Source organism: Pristiophorus japonicus, chromosome 18, assembly GCF_044704955.1.
Source record: "Pristiophorus japonicus isolate sPriJap1 chromosome 18, sPriJap1.hap1, whole genome shotgun sequence".
Lineage (NCBI taxonomy): Eukaryota > Metazoa > Chordata > Chondrichthyes > Pristiophoridae > Pristiophorus > Pristiophorus japonicus.
Genome location: NC_091994.1, coordinates 35,105,801 through 35,123,754, shown reverse-complemented (window position 1 = coordinate 35,123,754; position 17,954 = coordinate 35,105,801). Strand labels below are relative to the sequence as shown.

Sequence of the window (17,954 nt, the reverse complement as noted above, 5' to 3'; positions counted from 1 at the left end):
TGTGGGCTGATTATACAGAGAGACACCGCCCGGTGTGGGCTGATTATACAGAGAGACATCGCCCGGTGTGGGCTGATTATACAGAGAGGGGCCGCCCGGTGTGGGCTGATTATACAGAGAGACAACGTCCGGTGTGGGCTGATTATACAGAGAGACACCGCCCAGTGTGGGCTGATTATACAGGGAGAAGCCACCCGGTGTGGACTGATTATACAGGAAGACGCCACCTGGTGTGGACTGATTATACAGAGAGGGGCCGCCCGGTGTGGGCTGATTATACAGAGAGACATCGCCCAGTGTGGGGTGATTATACAGAGAGACACCTCCTGGTGTGGGCTGATTATACAGAGAGGGGCTGCCCGGTGTGGGCTGATTATACAGAGGGACATCGTCCGGTGTCGGCTGATTTTCCAGAGAGACACTGCTCGGTGTGGGCTGATTATACAGAGAGACGCCGCCCGGTCAGGGCTGATTATACAGAGAGACATTGCCCGGTGTGGGCTGATTATACAGAGAGACACTGCCCGGTGCGGGCTGATTATACAGAGAGACACCATCCGGTGTGGGCTTATTACACAGAGAGACACAGCTCGGTGTGAGCTGATTATACAGAGAGACACCGCCCGGTGTGGGCTGATTATACAGAGAGACACCACCCGGTGTGGGCTGATTATACAGAGAGACACCGCCCGGTGTGGGCTGATGATACAGAGAGGGGCCACCCGGTGTGGGCTGATTATACAGAGACACCGCCCGGTGTGGGCTGATTATAAAGAGAGGGGCCGCCTGGTGTGGGTTGATTATACAGAGAGACACTGCCCGGTGTGGGCTGATTTACAGAGAGGGGCCGCCCGGTGTGGGCTGATTATAGAGACACCGCCCGGTGTGAGCTGATTATACAGAGAGGGACCGCCTGGTGTGGGCTGATTATACAGAGAGACACTGCACGGTGTGGGCTGATTTTTCAGAGAGGCACCGCCCGGTGTGGGCTGATTAAACAGAGAGACACCGCCCGGTGTGGGCTGATTATACAGAGAGACACCACCCGGTGTGGGCTGATTAAACAGAGAGACACCGCCCGGTGTGGGCTGATTATACAGAGAGACGCCACCCGGTGTGGACTGATTATACAGAGAGGGGCCGCCCGGTGTGGGCTGATTATACAGAGAGACACAGCCCGGTGTGGGCTGATTACACAGAGAGACATCGCCCGGTGTGGGCTGATTATACAGAGAGACATCGCCCGGTGTGGGCTGATTATACAGAGAGACACTGCCCGGTGTGGGCTGATTATACAAAGAGACGCCGCCCAGTGAGGGCTGATTATACAGAGAGACATTGCCCGGTGTGGGCTGATTATACAGAGAGGGGCCGCCCGGTGTGGTCTGATTATACAGAGAGACATTGCCCGGTGTGGGCTGATTATACAGAGAGACACTGCCCGGTGTGGGCTGATTATACAGAGAGACGCCGCCCGGTCAGGGCTGATTATACAGAGAGACATTGCCCGGTGTGGGCTGATTATACAGAGAGACACTGGTGGTGTGGGCTGATTATGCAGAGAGACGCCGCCCGGTGTGGGCTTATTATACAGAGAGACACAGCGCGGTGTGAGCTGATTATAGAGAGAGACACTGCCCAGTGTGGGCTGATTATACAGAGAGACACCGCTCAGTGTGGGCTGATTATACAGAGAGACATTGCCCGGTTTGGGCTGATTATACAGAGAGGGGCCGCCCGGTGTGGTCTGATTATGCAGAGAGAAATTGCCCGGTGTGGGCTGATTATACAGAGAGACACCACCCGGTGTGGGCTGATTATACAGAGAGACATTGCCCGGTGTGGGCTTATTATGCAGAGAGACACTGCCCGGTGTGGGCTGATTATACAGAGAGACACCGCTCAGTGTGGGCTGATTATACAGAGAGACACTGCCCGGTGTGGGCTGATTAAACAGAGAGACACCGCCTGGTGTGGGCTGATTAAACAGAGAGACACCGCTCGATGTGGGCTGATTATACAGAGAGGCACCGCCCGGTGTGGACTGATTATACAGAGAGACACTGCCCGGTGTGGACTGATTATACAGAGAGGGCCCGCCCGGTGTGGGCTGATTATACAGAGAGACACCGTCCGGTGTGGGCTGATTATACAGAGAGACACCGCCCAGTGTGGGCTGATTACACAGAGAGACATCGCCCGGTGTGGGCTGATTATACAGAGAGACATCGCCCGGTGTGGGCTGATTATACAGAGAGACACCGCCCAGTGTGGGCTGATTATACAGAGAGACATCGCCCGGTGTGGGCTGATTATACAGAGAGTGACCGCCCGGTGTGGGCTGATTATACAGAGGGCCACCGCCTGGTGTGGGCTGATTATACAGAGAGACATCATCCGGTGTGGGCTGATTATACAGAGAGACACTGCCCGGTGTGGGCTGATTATACAGGGAGACGCCACCCAGCGTGGACTGATTATACAGAGAGACGCCACCCGGTGTGGACTGATTCTACAGAGAGGGGCCGCCCGGTGTGGGCTGATTATACAGAGAGACACTGCCCGGTGTGGGCTGATTATACAGAGAGACACCGCCCGGTGTGGGCTGATTATACAGAGAGACACCGCCCGGTGTGGGCTGATTACACAGAGAGACATCGCCCGGTGTGGGCTGATTATACAGAGAGATATCGCCCGGTGTGGGCTGATTATACAGAGAGGGGCCGCCCGGTGTGGGCTGATTATACAGAGGTACACCGCCTGGTGTGGGCTGATTATACAGAGAGACATCGTCCGGTGTCGGCTGATTTTCCAGAGAGACACTGCTCGGTGTGGGCTGATTATACAGAGAGACGCCGCCCGGTCAGGGCTGATTATACAGAGAGACATTGCCCGGTGTGGGCTGATTATACAGAGAGACACTGGTGGTGTGGGCTGATTATGCAGAGAGACGCCGCCCGGTGTGGGCTTATTATACAGAGAGACACAGCTCGGTGTGAGCTGATTATACAGAGAGACACCGCCCGGTGTGGGCTGATTATACAGAGAGACACCACCCGGTGTGGGCTGATTATACAGAGAGACACCGCCCGGTGTGGGCTGATGATACAGAGAGGGGCCACCCGGTGTGGGCTGATTATACAGAGACATCGCCCGGTGTGGGCTGATTATAAAGAGAGGGGCCGCCTGGTGTGGGTTGATTATACAGAGAGACACTGCCCGGTGTGGGCTGATTTACAGAGAGGGGCCGCCCGGTGTGGGCTGATTATACAGAGACACCGCCCGGTGTGAGCTGATTATACAGAGAGGGACCGCCTGGTGTGGGCTGATTATACAGAGAGACACTGCACGGTGTGGGCTGATTATACAGAGAGGCACCGCCCGGTGTGGACTGATTATACAGAGAGACACCACCCGGTGTGGGCTGATTAAACAGAGAGACACCGCCCGGTGTGGGCTGATTATACAGAGAGACGCCACCCGGTGTGGGCTGATTATACAGAGAGACACCGCCCGGTGTGGGCTGATTATACAGAGAGACACAGCCCGGTGTGGGCTGATTACACAGAGAGACATCGCCCGGTGTGGGCTGATTATACAGAGAGACATCGCCCGGTGTGGGCTGATTATACAGAGAGTTGCCGCCTGGTGTGGGCTGATTATACAGAGGGACACCGCCTGGTGTGGGCTGATTATACAGAGAGACATCGTCCGGTGTGGGCTGATTATACAGAGAGACACTGCCCGGTGTGGGCTGATTATACAAAGAGACGCCGCCCAGTGAGGGCTGATTATACAGAGAGACATTGCCCGGTGTGGGCTGATTATACAGAGAGGGGCCGCCCGGTGTGGTCTGATTATACAGAGAGACACTGCCCGGCGTGGGCTGATTAAACAGAGAGACACCGCCTGGTGTGGGCTGATTAAACAGAGAGACACCGCTCGATGTGGGCTGATTATACAGAGAGGCACCGCCCGGTGTGGACTGATTATACAGAGAGACACCACCCGGTGTGGGCTGATTAGACAGAGAGACACCGCCCGGTGTGGGCTGATTATACAGAGAGACACCACCCGGTGTGTGCTGATTAGACAGAGAGACACCGCCCGGTGTGGGCTGATTATACAGGGAGACGTCGCCCGGTGTGGGCTGATTATACAGAGAGGGCCCGCCCGGTGTGGGCTGATTATACAGAGAGACACCGTCCGGTGTGGGCTGATTATACAGAGAGACACCGCCCAGTGTGGGCTGATTATACAGAGAGACATCGCCCGGTGTGGGCTGATTATACAGAGAGTGACCGCCCGGTGTGGGCTGATTATACAGAGGGCCACCGCCTGGTGTGGGCTGATTATACAGAGAGACATCGTCCGGTGTGGGCTGATTATACAGAGAGACACTGCCCGGTGTGGGCTGATTATACAGGGAGACGCCACCCGGTGTGGGCTGATTATACAGAGAGACACCGCCCGGTGTGGGCTGATTACACAGAGAGACATCGCCCGGTGTGGGCTGATTATACAGAGAGACATCGCCCGGTGTGGGCTGATTATACAGAGAGGGGCCGCCCGGTGTGGGCTGATTATACAGAGGTACACCGCCTGATGTGGGCTGATTATACAGAGAGACATCGTCCGGTGTCGGCTGATTTTCCAGAGAGACACTGCTCGGTGTGGGCTGATTATACAGAGAGACGCCGCCCGGTCAGGGCTGATTATACAGAGAGACATTGCCCGGTGTGGGCTGATTATACAGAGAGACACAGCTCGGTGTGAGCTGATTATACAGAGAGACACCGCCCGGTGTGGGCTGATTATACAGAGAGACACCACCCGGTGTGGGCTGATTATACAGAGAGTGGCCGCCTGGTGTGGGCTGATTATACAGAGGGACACCGCCTGGTGTGGGCTGATTATACAGAGAGACATCGTCCGGTGTGGGCTGATTATACAGAGAGACACTGCCCGGTGTGGGCTGATTATACAAAGAGACGCCACCCAGTGAGGGCTGATTATACAGAGAGACATTGCCCAGTGTGGGCTGATTATACAGAGAGGGGCCGCCCGGTGTGGTCTGATTATACAGAGAGACATTGCCCGGTGTGGGCTGATTATACAGAGAGACACTGCCCGGTGTGGGCTGATTATACAGAGAGACGCCGCCCGGTCAGGGCTGATTATACAGGGAGACGTCGCCCGGTGTGGGCTGATTATACAGAGGGACACTGCCCGGTGTGGACTGATTATACAGAGAGGGCCCGCCCGGTGTGGGCTGATTATACAGAGAGACACCGTCCGGTGTGGGCTGATTATACAGAGAGACACCGCCCAGTGTGGGCTGATTATACAGAGAGACATCGCCCGGTGTGGGCTGATTATACAGAGAGTGACCGCCCGGTGTGGGCTGATTATACAGAGGGCCACCGCCTGGTGTGGGCTGATTATACAGAGAGACATCGTCCGGTGTGGGCTGATTATACAGAGAGACACTGCCCGGTGTGGGCTGATTATACAGGGAGACGCCACCCGGCGTGGACTGATTATACAGAGAGACGCCACCCGGTGTGGGCTGATTAAACAGAGAGACACCGCCCGGTGTGGGCTGATTATACAGAGAGACGCCACCCGGTGTGGACTGATTATACAGAGAGGGGCCGCCCGGTGTGGGCTGATTATACAGAGACACACCGCCCGGTGTGCGCTGATTACACAGAGAGACATCGCCCGGTGTGGGCTGATTATAGAGAGACATCGTCCGTTGTGGGCTGATTATACAGAGAGACACTGCCCGGTGTGGGTTGATTATACAGAGAGACATCGCCCGGTGTGGGCTGATTTACAGAGAGTGACCGCCCGGTGTGGGCTGATTATACAGAGGGCCACCGCCTGGTGTGGGCTGATTATACAGGGAGACGCCACCCGGTGTGGACTGATTATACAGAGGGCCACCGCCTGGTGTGCGCTGATTACACAGAGAGACATCGTCCGGTGTGGGCTGATTATACAGAGAGACATCGTCCGGTGTGGGCTGATTATACAGGGAGACGCCACCCGGCGTGGACTGATTATACAGAGAGACGCCACCCGGTGTGGACTGATTCTACAGAGAGGGGCCGCCCGGTGTGGGCTGATTATACAGAGAGACACTGCCCGGTGTGGGCTGATTATACAGAGAGACACCGCCCGGTGTGGGCTGATTATACAGAGAGACACCGCCCGGTGTGGGCTGATTACACAGAGAGACATCGCCCGGTGTGGGCTGATTATACAGAGAGACATCGCCCGGTGTTGGCTGATTATACAGAGAGGGGCCGCCCGGTGTGGGCTGATTATACAGAGGTACACCGCCTGATGTGGGCTGATTATACAGAGAGACATCGTCCGGTGTCGGCTGATTTTCCAGAGAGACACTGCTCGGTGTGGACTGATTATACAGAGAGACGCCGCCCGGTCAGGGCTGATTATACAGAGAGACATTGCCCGGTGTGGGCTGATTATACAGAGAGACACTGGTGGTGTGGGCTGATTATGCAGAGAGACGCCGCCCGGTGTGGGCTTATTATACAGAGAGACACAGCTCGGTGTGAGCTGATTATACAGAGAGACACCGCCTGGTGTGGGCTGATTATACAGAGAGACACCACCCGGTGTGGGCTGATTATACAGAGAGGGGCCGCCCGGTGTGGGCTGATTATACAGAGGGACACCGCCTGGTGTGGGCTGATTATACAGAGAGACATCGTCCGGTGTGGGCTGATTATACAGAGAGACACTGCCCGGTGTGGGCTGATTATACAAAGAGACGCCGCCCAGTGAGGGCTGATTATACAGAGAGACATTGCCCAGTGTGGGCTGATTATACAGAGAGGGGCCGCCCGGTGTGGTCTGATTATACAGAGAGACATTGCCCGGTGTGGGCTGATTATACAGAGAGACACTGCCCGGTGTGGGCTGATTATACAGAGAGACGCCGCCCGGTCAGGGCTGATTATACAGGGAGACGTCGCCCGGTGTGGGCTGATTATACAGAGGGACACTGCCCGGTGTGGACTGATTATACAGAGAGGGCCCGCCCGGTGTGGGCTGATTATACAGAGAGACACCGCCCAGTGTGGGCTGATTATACAGAGAGACATCGCCCGGTGTGGGCTGATTATACAGAGAGTGACCGCCCGGTGTGGGCTGATTATACAGAGGGCCACCGCCTGGTGTGGGCTGATTATACAGAGAGACATCGTCCGGTGTGGGCTGATTATACAGAGAGACACTGCCCGGTGTGGGCTGATTATACAGGGAGACGCCACCCGGCGTGGACTGATTATACAGAGAGACGCCACCCGGTGTGGGCTGATTAAACAGAGAGACACCGCCCGGTGTGGGCTGATTATACAGAGAGACGCCACCCGGTGTGGACTGATTATACAGAGAGGGGCCGCCCGGTGTGGGCTGATTATACAGAGACACACCGCCCGGTGTGCGCTGATTATACAGAGAGACATCGCCCGGTGTGGGCTGATTATACAGAGAGACATCGCCCGGTGTGGGCTGATTATACCGAGAGGGGCCGCCCGGTGTGGGCTGATTATACAGAGGGACACCGCCTGGTGTGGGCTGATTATAGAGAGACATCGTCCGGTGTGGGCTGATTATACAGAGAGACACTGCCCGCTGTGGGTTGATTATACAAAGAGACGCCGCCCAGTAAGGGCTGGTTATACAGAGAGACATTGCCCGGTGTGGGCTGATTATACAGAGAGGGGCCGCCCGGTGTGGTCTGATTATACAGAGAGACATTGCCCGGTGTGGGCTGATTATACAGAGAGACACCACCCGGTGTGGGCTGATTATACAGAGAGACATTGCCCGGTGTGGGCTGATTATGCAGAGAGACACTGCCCGGTGTGGGCTGATTATACAGAGAGACACCGCTCAGTGTGGGCTGATTATACAGAGAGACACTGCCCGGTGTGGGCTGATTAAAATGAGAGACACCGCCTGGTGTGGGCTGATTAAACAGAGAGACACCGCTCGATGTGGGCTGATTATATAGAGAGGCACCGCCTGGTGTGGACTGATTATACAGAGAGACACCACCCGGTGTGTGCTGATTATACAGAGAGACACCGCCCGGTGTGGGCTGATTATACAGGGAGACGTCGCCCGGTGTGGGCTGATTATACAGAGGGACACTGCCCGGTGTGGACTGATTATACAGAGAGGGCCCGCCCAGTGTGGGCTGATTATACAGAGAGACACCGTCCGGTGTGGGCTGATTATACAGAGAGACATCGTCCGGTGTGGGCTGATTATACAGAGAGACACTGCCCGGTGTGGGCTGATTATACAAAGAGACGCCGCCCAGTGAGGGCTGATTATACAGAGAGACATTGCCCAGTGTGGGCTGATTATACAGAGAGGGGCCGCCCGGTGTGGTCTGATTATACAGAGAGACATTGCCCGGTGTGGGCTGATTATACAGAGAGACACTGCCCGGTGTGGGCTGATTATACAGAGAGACGCCGCCCGGTCAGGGCTGATTATACAGGGAGACGTCGCCCGGTGTGGGCTGATTATACAGAGGGACACTGCCCGGTGTGGACTGATTATACAGAGAGGGCCCGCCCGGTGTGGGCTGATTATACAGAGAGACACCGCCCAGTGTGGGCTGATTATACAGAGAGACATCGCCCGGTGTGGGCTGATTATACAGAGAGTGACCGCCCGGTGTGGGCTGATTATACAGAGGGCCACCGCCTGGTGTGGGCTGATTATACAGAGAGACATCGTCCGGTGTGGGCTGATTATACAGAGAGACACTGCCCGGTGTGGGCTGATTATACAGGGAGACGCCACCCGGCGTGGACTGATTATACAGAGAGACGCCACCCGGTGTGGGCTGATTAAACAGAGAGACACCGCCCGGTGTGGGCTGATTATACAGAGAGACGCCGCCCGGTGTGGGCTGATTATACAGAGACACACCGCCCGGTGTGGGCTGATTATACAGAGAGGGGCCGCCCGGTGTGGGCTGATTATACAGAGACACACCGCCCGGTGTGGGCTGATTATACAGAGAGGGGCCGCCCGGTGTGGGCTGATTATACAGAGGGACACCGCCTGGTGTGGGCTGATTATACAGAGAGGGGCCGCCCGGTGTGGGCTGATTATACAGAGGGACACCGCCTGGTGTGGGCTGATTATACAGAGAGGGGCCGCCCGGTGTGGGCTGATTATACAGAGGGACACCGCCTGGTGTGGGCTGATTATAGAGAGACATCGTCCGGTGTGGGCTGATTATACAGAGAGGGGCCGCCCGGTGTGGGCTGATTATACAGAGGGACACCGCCTGGTGTGGGCTGATTATACAGAGAGGGGCCGCCCGGTGTGGGCTGATTATACAGAGGGACACCGCCTGGTGTGGGCTGATTATAGAGAGACATCGTCCGGTGTGGGCTGATTATACAGAGAGACACTGCCCGGTGTGGGTTGATTATACAGAGAGACATCGCCCGGTGTGGGCTGATTATACAGAGAGGGGCCGCCCGGTGTGGGCTGATTATACAGAGGGACACCGCCTGGTGTGGGCTGATTATAGAGAGACATCGTCCGGTGTGGGCTGATTATACAGAGAGACACTGCCCGGTGTGGGTTGATTATACAAAGAGACGCCGCCCAGTAAGGGCTGATTATACAGAGAGACATTGCCCGGTGTGGGCTGATTATACAGAGAGACACCACCCGGTGTGGTCTGATTATACAGAGAGACATTGCCCGGTGTGGGCTGATTATACAGAGAGACACCACCCGGTGTGGGCTGATTATACAGAGAGACATTGCCCGGTGTGGGCTGATTATGCAGAGAGACACTGCCCGGTGTGGGCTGATTATGCAGAGAGACACTGCCCGGTGTGGGCTGATTATACAGAGAGACACCGCTCAGTGTGGGCTGATTATACAGAGAGACACTGCCCGGTGTGGGCTGATTAAAATGAGAGACACCGCCTGGTGTGGGCTGATTAAACAGAGAGACACCGCTCGATGTGGGCTGATTATATAGAGAGGCACCGCCTGGTGTGGACTGATTATACAGAGAGACACCACCCGGTGTGTGCTGATTATACAGAGAGACACCGCCCGGTGTGGGCTGATTATACAGGGAGACGTCGCCCGGTGTGGGCTGATTATACAGAGGGACACTGCCCGGTGTGGACTGATTATACAGAGAGGGCCCGCCCAGTGTGGGCTGATTATACAGAGAGACACCGTCCGGTGTGGGCTGATTATACAGAGAGACACCACCCGGTGTGGGCTGATTATACAGAGAGACATCGTCCGGTGTGGGCTGATTATACAGAGAGACACTGCCCGGTGTGGGCTGATTATACAAAGAGACGCCGCCCAGTGAGGGCTGATTATACAGAGAGACATTGCCCGGTGTGGGCTGATTATACAGAGAGACACTGCCCGGTGTGGGCTGATTATACAGAGAGACGCCGCCCGGTCAGGGCTGATTATACAGGGAGACGTCGCCCGGTGTGGGCTGATTATACAGAGGGACACTGCCCGGTGTGGACTGATTATACAGAGAGGGCCCGCCCGGTGTGGGCTGATTATACAGAGAGACACCGCCCAGTGTGGGCTGATTATACAGAGAGACATCGCCCGGTGTGGGCTGATTATACAGAGAGTGACCGCCCGGTGTGGGCTGATTATACAGAGGGCCACCGCCTGGTGTGGGCTGATTATACAGAGAGACATCGTCCGGTGTGGGCTGATTATACAGAGAGACACTGCCCGGTGTGGGCTGATTATACAGGGAGACGCCACCCGGCGTGGACTGATTATACAGAGAGACGCCACCCGGTGTGGGCTGATTAAACAGAGAGACACCGCCCGGTGTGGGCTGATTATACAGAGAGACGCCACCCGGTATGGACTGATTATACAGAGAGGGGCCGCCCGGTGTGGGCTGATTATACAGAGACACACCGCCCGGTGTGCGCTGATTACACAGAGAGACATCGCCCGGTGTGGGCTGATTATACAGAGAGGGGCCGCCCGGTGTGGGCTGATTATACAGAGAGGGGCCGCCCGGTGTGGGCTGATTATACAGAGGGACACCGCCTGGTGTGGGCTGATTATAGAGAGACATCGTCCGGTGTGGGCTGATTATACAGAGAGACACTGCCCGGTGTGGGTTGATTATACAAAGAGACGCCGCCCAGTAAGGGCTGATTATACAGAGAGACATTGCCCGGTGTGGGCTGATTATACAGAGAGGGGCCGCCCGGTGTGGTCTGATTATACAGAGAGACATTGCCCGGTGTGGGCTGATTATACAGAGAGACACCACCCGGTGTGGGCTGATTATACAGAGAGACATTGCCCGGTGTGGGCTGATTATGCAGAGAGACACTGCCCGGTGTGGGCTGATTAAAATGAGAGACACCGCCTGGTGTGGGCTGATTAAACAGAGAGACACCGCTCGATGTGGGCTGATTATATAGAGAGGCACCGCCTGGTGTGGACTGATTATACAGAGAGACACCACCCGGTGTGTGCTGATTATACAGAGAGACACCGTCCGGTGTGGGCTGATTATACAGAGAGACACTGCCCGGTGTGGGCTGATTATACAGAGAGACACCGCCCAGTGTGGGCTGATTATACAGAGACACCGCCCGGTGTGGGCTGATTATAAAGAGAGGGGCCGCCTGGTGTGGGTTGATTATACAGAGAGACACCGCCCGGTGTGGGCTGATTATACAGAGACACCGCCCGGTGTGGGCTGATTATACAGAGAGACACTGCCCGGTGTGGGCTAATTATACAGAGAGACACCGCCCGGTGTGGGCTGATTATACAGAGAGACACCGCCCGGTGTGGGCTGATTATACAGAGAGACACCGCCCGGTGTGGGCTGATTATATAGAGATACACTGCCCGGTGTGGGCTGATTATACAGAGAGGTGCCACCCGGTGTGGGCTGATTATACAGAGACACCGCCCGGTGTGGGCTGATTATAAAGAGAGGGGCCGCCTGGTGTGGGTTGATTATACAGAGAGGGGCCGCCCGGTGTGGGCTGATTATACAGAGAGGGTCCGCCCGGTATGGGCTGATTAAACAGAGAGACACTGCCCGGTGTGGGCTGATTATACAGAGAGACACTGCCCGGTGTGGGCTGATTATACAGAGAGACATCACCCGGTGTGGGCTGATTGTACAGCCGCCCGGTGTGGGCTGATTGTACACACCTCAGTAAGGGTCAACTCCCAGGAAACTGTATCGGTCAAGAATCAGCACCAAGGGAATTTTCCTGCAATAACGGTCAGCAGCTTCAGAAGACGAGGGGATGGACTTGGACAGGAGTATTTCAGCGGATCCTGTCACTGCAATGCAGTTTTCTACTCACCCAGACATTCTGTGGCTGACGGACTTTCCAAAAATCCTTCATTGCAGTCGCACCTGTAGCTGCCGACTGTGTTGATACAGCGTCCATTCTGACATATGCCCGGTTTAGTGCGACACTCGTTTTCATCTGGAAATGTTCAAAAGAAATGTTAAACCGTGTCTGAGAACGAAAGACCCATATTTATAAACAAGGCCTTGTCCCATCTCTCAGCAATGCTTCACGCACAATAAAATAATTTATCATGTAGTTATTTTTGTAATGTTGGCCATTTTAGAGACAGCAAAGTTCCACAACCACCAATGAGATTAGTGGCCAATGAGTCTGTTTTTGGTGGTGTTGATTAAGGGAGGAATGTTGGCCAGGTCACCAGGAGAACTCACTGCTCTTCTTTGAATGGAGCCAGGAGACCTTTTATGCCCACCTGAGTGACGGACAATGCCTCGGTTTATTGTCTAATCGAAGGGAAATCTCTGACAATGCAACACTCCATTAGTATGGCACTGAAGTGTTAGTTTAGATTATGTGCGCAAGTCCTGAAATGGGGCTCGAATCAACAAACTTCTGACCAGACACAAGAGTGCTACAATTGAGCAAAGTTGACATTCAGATATTCACGTGTAATATTCCTTACTCTACGCCGCGCTTAGGTTAAATGAATAAGAACATAAGAACATAAGAATTAGGAACAGGAGTAGGCCATCTAGCCCCTCGAGCCTGCTCCGCCATTCAACAAGATCATGGCTGATCTGGCTGTGGACTCAGCTCCACTTACCCGCCCGCTCCCCATAACCCTTAATTCCCTTATTGGTTAAAACTCTATCTATCTGTGATTTGAATACATTCAATGAGCTAGCCTCAACTGCTTCCCACAGATTCACAACCCTCTGGGAGAAGAAATTCCTTCTCAACTCGGTTTTAAATTGGCTCCCCCGTATTTTGAGGCTGTGACCCCTAGTTCTAGTCTCCCCGACCAGTGGAAATAACCTCTGTGCCTCGATCTTGTCTATCCCTTTCATTATTTTAAATGTTTCTATAAGATCACCCCTCATCCTTCTGAACTCCAACGAGTAAAGACCCAGTCTGCTCAATCTATCATCATAAGGTAACCCTCTCATCTCCGGAATCAGCCTAGTGAATCGTCTCTGTAACCCCTCCAAAGCTAGTATATCCTTCCTGAAGTAAGGTGACCAAAACTGCATGCAGTACTCCAGGTGAGGCCTCACCAATACCCTATACAGTTGCAGCAGGACCTCCCTGCTTTTGTACTCCATCCCTCTCGCAATGAAGGCCAACATTCCATTCGCCTTCCTGATTACCTGCTGCACCTGCAAACTAACTTTTTGGGATTCATGCACAAGGACCCCCAGGTCCCTCTGCACCGCAGTATGTTGTAATTTCTCCCCATTCAAATAATATTTCCTTTTACTGTTTTTTTTTCCAAGGTGGATGACCTCACATTTTCCGACATTGTATTGCATCTGCCAAACCTTAGCCCATTCGCTTAACCTATCTAAATCTCTTTGCAGCCTCTCTGTGTCCTCTACACAACCCGCTTTCCCACTAATCTTTGTGTCATCTGCAAATTTTGTTATACTACACTCTGTCCCCTCTTCCAGGTCATCTGTGTATATTGTAAACAGTTGTGGTCCCAGCACCGATCCCTGTGGCACACCACTAACCACCGATTTCCAACCTGAAAAGGACCCATTTATCCCGACTCTCTGCTTTCTGTTAGCCAGACAATTCTTGATCCATGCTAATACATTTCCTCTGACTCCGCGTACCTTTATCTTCTGCAGTAACCTTTTGTGTGGCACCTTATCGCATGCCTTTTGGAAATGTAAATACATCACATCCATCGGTACACCTCTATTCACCATGCTCGTTATATCCTCAAAGAATTCCAGTAAATTAGTTAAACATGATTTTCCCTTCATGAATCCATGTTGCGTCTGCTTGATTGCACTATTCCTATCTAGATGTCCCGCTATTTCTTCCTCAATGATAGCTTCAAGCATTTTCCCCACTACAGATGTTAAACTAACCGGCCTATAGTTACCTGCCTTTTGTCTGCTCCCTTTTTTAAACAGAGGCGTTACATTAGCTGCTTTCCAATCCGATGGTACCTCCCCAGAGTCCAGAGAATTTTGGTAGATTATAACGAATGCATCTGCTATTACTTCCGCCATCTCTTTTAATACCCTGGGATGCATTTCATCAGGACCAGGGGACTTGTCTACCTTGAGATCCATTAGCCTGTCCAGCACTACCCTGCTAGTGATAGTGATTGTCTCAAGGTCCTCCCTTCCCACATTCCCGTGACCAGCAATTTTTGGCATGGTTTTTGTGTCTTCCACTGTGAAGACCGAAGCAAAATAATTGTTTAAGGTCTCAGCCATTTCCACATTTCCCATTATTAAATCCCCCTTCTCATCTTCTCAGGGACCAACATTTACTTTAGTCACTCTTTTCCGTTTTATATATCAGTAAAAGCTTTTACTATCTGTTTTTATGTTTTGTACTTTCGTAATCTATCTTTCCTTTCTTTATTGCTTTCTTAGTCGTTCTTTGCTGTCGTTTAAAATTTTCCCAATCTTCTAGTTTCCCACTAACCTTGGCCACCTTATACGCATTGGTTTTTAATATGATACTCTCCTTTATTTGCTTGGTTATCCATGGCTGGTTTTCCCTTCTCTTACCGCCCTTCTTTTTCACTGGAATATATTTTTGTTGAGCACTATGAAAGAGCTCCTTAAAAGTCCTCCACTGTTCCTCAATTGTGCCACCGTTTAGTCTGTGTTCCCAATCTACTTTAGCCAACTCTGCCCTCATCCCACTGTAGTTCCCTTTGTTTAAGCATAGTACACTCGTTTGAGACACTACTTGCTCACCCTCAATCTGTATTACAAATTCAACCATACTGTGATCACTCATTCCGAGAGGATCTTTTACGAGGAGATCGTTTACTATTCCTGTCTCATTACACAGGACCAGATTTAAGATAGCTTGCTCCCTTGTAGGTTCTGTAACATACTGTTCTAAGAAACAATCCTGTATGCATTCTATGAATTCCTCCTCAAGGCTACCCCGTGCGATTTGATTTGACCAATCGATATGTAGGTTAAAATCCCCCATGATTACTGCTGTTCCTTTTTCACATGCCTCCATTATTCCCTTGATTATTGTCCGCCCCACCGTGAAGTTATTATTTGGGGGCCTATAAACTACGCCCACCAGTGACTTTTCCCCTTACTATCTCTAATCTCCACCCACAATGATTCAACATTTTGTTCATTAGAGCCAATATCGTCTGATATCATCCTTTATTAACAGAGCTACCCCACCTCCTTTCCCCTCTTGTCTATCTTTCCAAATTGTCAGATACCCCTGTATGTTTAATTCCCAGTCTTGGCCACCTTGTCCTCTGTCGAACATTTCCATTCGGTCACTCAAGCCGATATTAGATCAAATTTTTGAAGGGATAATCAATTGGTACCCTGTTTAGTACAAGATTATTCATTACTAACCCCAGGTTTCGTGTTTATCTGAACGTCAGAACATTCCACAATTAGGCACTAACTCAAAATCAATCAACATTTTTGACAAAGCTTAACATCAATGAAATCAGAGATATACAAACCAGACTATACATGTTGAGTTTTGGTAATTAGAAGTGGTTCATATTTCTCAGGTCACATGCCTTGTACAGAACCATTGGTCAGATTTGCTTGCACTAACTTGCCTCCAATTAGACAACGAGGTCTATGGCTAAGATCCCGGCCCAGCTGGTAGGCTGCCGGCCGCCCCTTCCCTGCCCATTCCAGGTAAATGACGAAGGGGAGGCGGGGCCAAACAGGCCACCTGATTTCCCTTCTTGCTGCCACCGGCAACCCCCCAACCCTGGGAAGTGGAAGGAGAGGGGTGGCAGTAATCCTGGTGTAGTGGTGGTCAGCCTATTTCGTTGCTTGGAGGGAGAGGGCCTAGCAGTGGCCTCCTCTCTCTCCGTAATAGCCCCAAACAATAATCTGGACATTGCAGTCCAATCTGAGGCCTTCAGTAGAAAATGTGGCGAGGTTTTTGCGACGCTGTCGCGGCAGCCCTTTAATGGCAGCTCCCTCCTGCTGCTGCGGTGAGTGTCCTGCTGCTGCACTGCCACATTCTCCACGTTGTGCTCACTCCTGCCGCTGGAGATCCCACCTCGACCATCCACCAGCAGGAGGAGGAACATGCAGGATATCATCTCCCAAGGAGTAAACATAAACTTGCTGAATCCACGTACGCTGACCATAGACAGAGAACAGACAGCAGACAGACAGGCGCACAACGAGACAGGCAGCAGACAGACAGGCGCACACAATGAGACAGACAGACAGGAAGATTTACCCATGCAGCCCTCTCCGTCTGGTCTTCGCATCATTCCAGGCGGGCAGATACACATGAAGGTGCCAATCAGGTTCTTGCACATCATCCCTCGGGACTCACAGTCATGGAATCCTTCCGAACACTCATCCAAATCTGCAATCAGGGATAAGCACTAGTCAGCAATGCATCAACCCGCCTCACAGCCATCCGATATCTGCTTCTGCACGAGCGCCCCACCCGTTGACTATAATTCACAATCACTTATGGTTGAAGCACTGTGCAGTGTGTCAGTCGTATCTATCCAGTATTTTATCAAAAGGGGTTGTGGAAAATATAGTGACATATCTTGCTTTGAGTGTTAGTGGCTCATAGGCGGTCCCTCGAAACGAGGATGACTTGCTTCCACGCCAAACAAAGGACGAGTTCACAGGTGTTTCAATGAAGGACCCGAACTGCATCCTGAAGGGTGGAAGATGCCTGTGCGTGGATTTTTTTAACGTGTGGTGACCGTTGCCACACGGGCTTGACAGGTCTTGGTCCAGTGACAAGGATTAACCAAGACAACTGGAGACCAGCTCTGCTGCACAGACCTAGTGCGCACACATATCGCAGTATGGGCTGGCCCGTGCTGCCCCTGGGCCCCGATCACTAAACTGGTGAGAAACACGGGGCTGGAAATGAATGAATAAAATAACTGACTTTCTCGCACGTTCCACCGTGTGAAGTTACAGGCTGTGTCCTTCACATCGGAAACATGCTAACAAATATAAATTCACCATCCCTGGATGTCTGGCCTCTCCATATTGAGAGAGCCCCAATTGCCAACTGTAACTTCATTCGATTAGGTGTGTGAGCTGTTACCCGGAGTTGGGTCAGATTGTGGATTGGCTCTTTTTTTGCGCCATTTAGATTGAATTCACAGCTGGATCATCACTCCACATCTGGATTCTGGTCACTCCACAGCTGGAATTGGTCACTCCACAGCTGGATTGAATACGTTTTTGCCCGTTTTTCTGGTGAATGCTTGAGCTGGCATTTTGACTGGCTGGCATTAAAATAATCAAAGAAAATCTTGTCTTTCCAGTCTATTACAATAAATCTCTATGAACAAATGCCAGTTTTACTTATTGATGTGCTGGAAAATCTATTAAATAGCAGATATTTTATTTTATTAAATGC

The 17,954-nt window shown here is 52.4% G+C and overlaps 1 protein-coding gene across 1 annotated transcript in view; it reads right to left on the bottom strand.

Moving 5' to 3' along the window:
- Positions 1 to 17,954, bottom strand: part of fbn2b (fibrillin 2b) — a 563,973-nt gene that overhangs the window by 145,486 nt on the left and 400,533 nt on the right. The window contains exons 56-57 of the mRNA XM_070859858.1: positions 16,797 to 16,928; positions 12,414 to 12,539 (exon numbers count right to left, since the gene is read on the bottom strand). Of these exons, the coding sequence (XP_070715959.1) occupies positions 12,414 to 12,539; positions 16,797 to 16,928 (258 nt within the window). The remainder of the gene's footprint in view (positions 1 to 12,413; positions 12,540 to 16,796; positions 16,929 to 17,954) is intronic.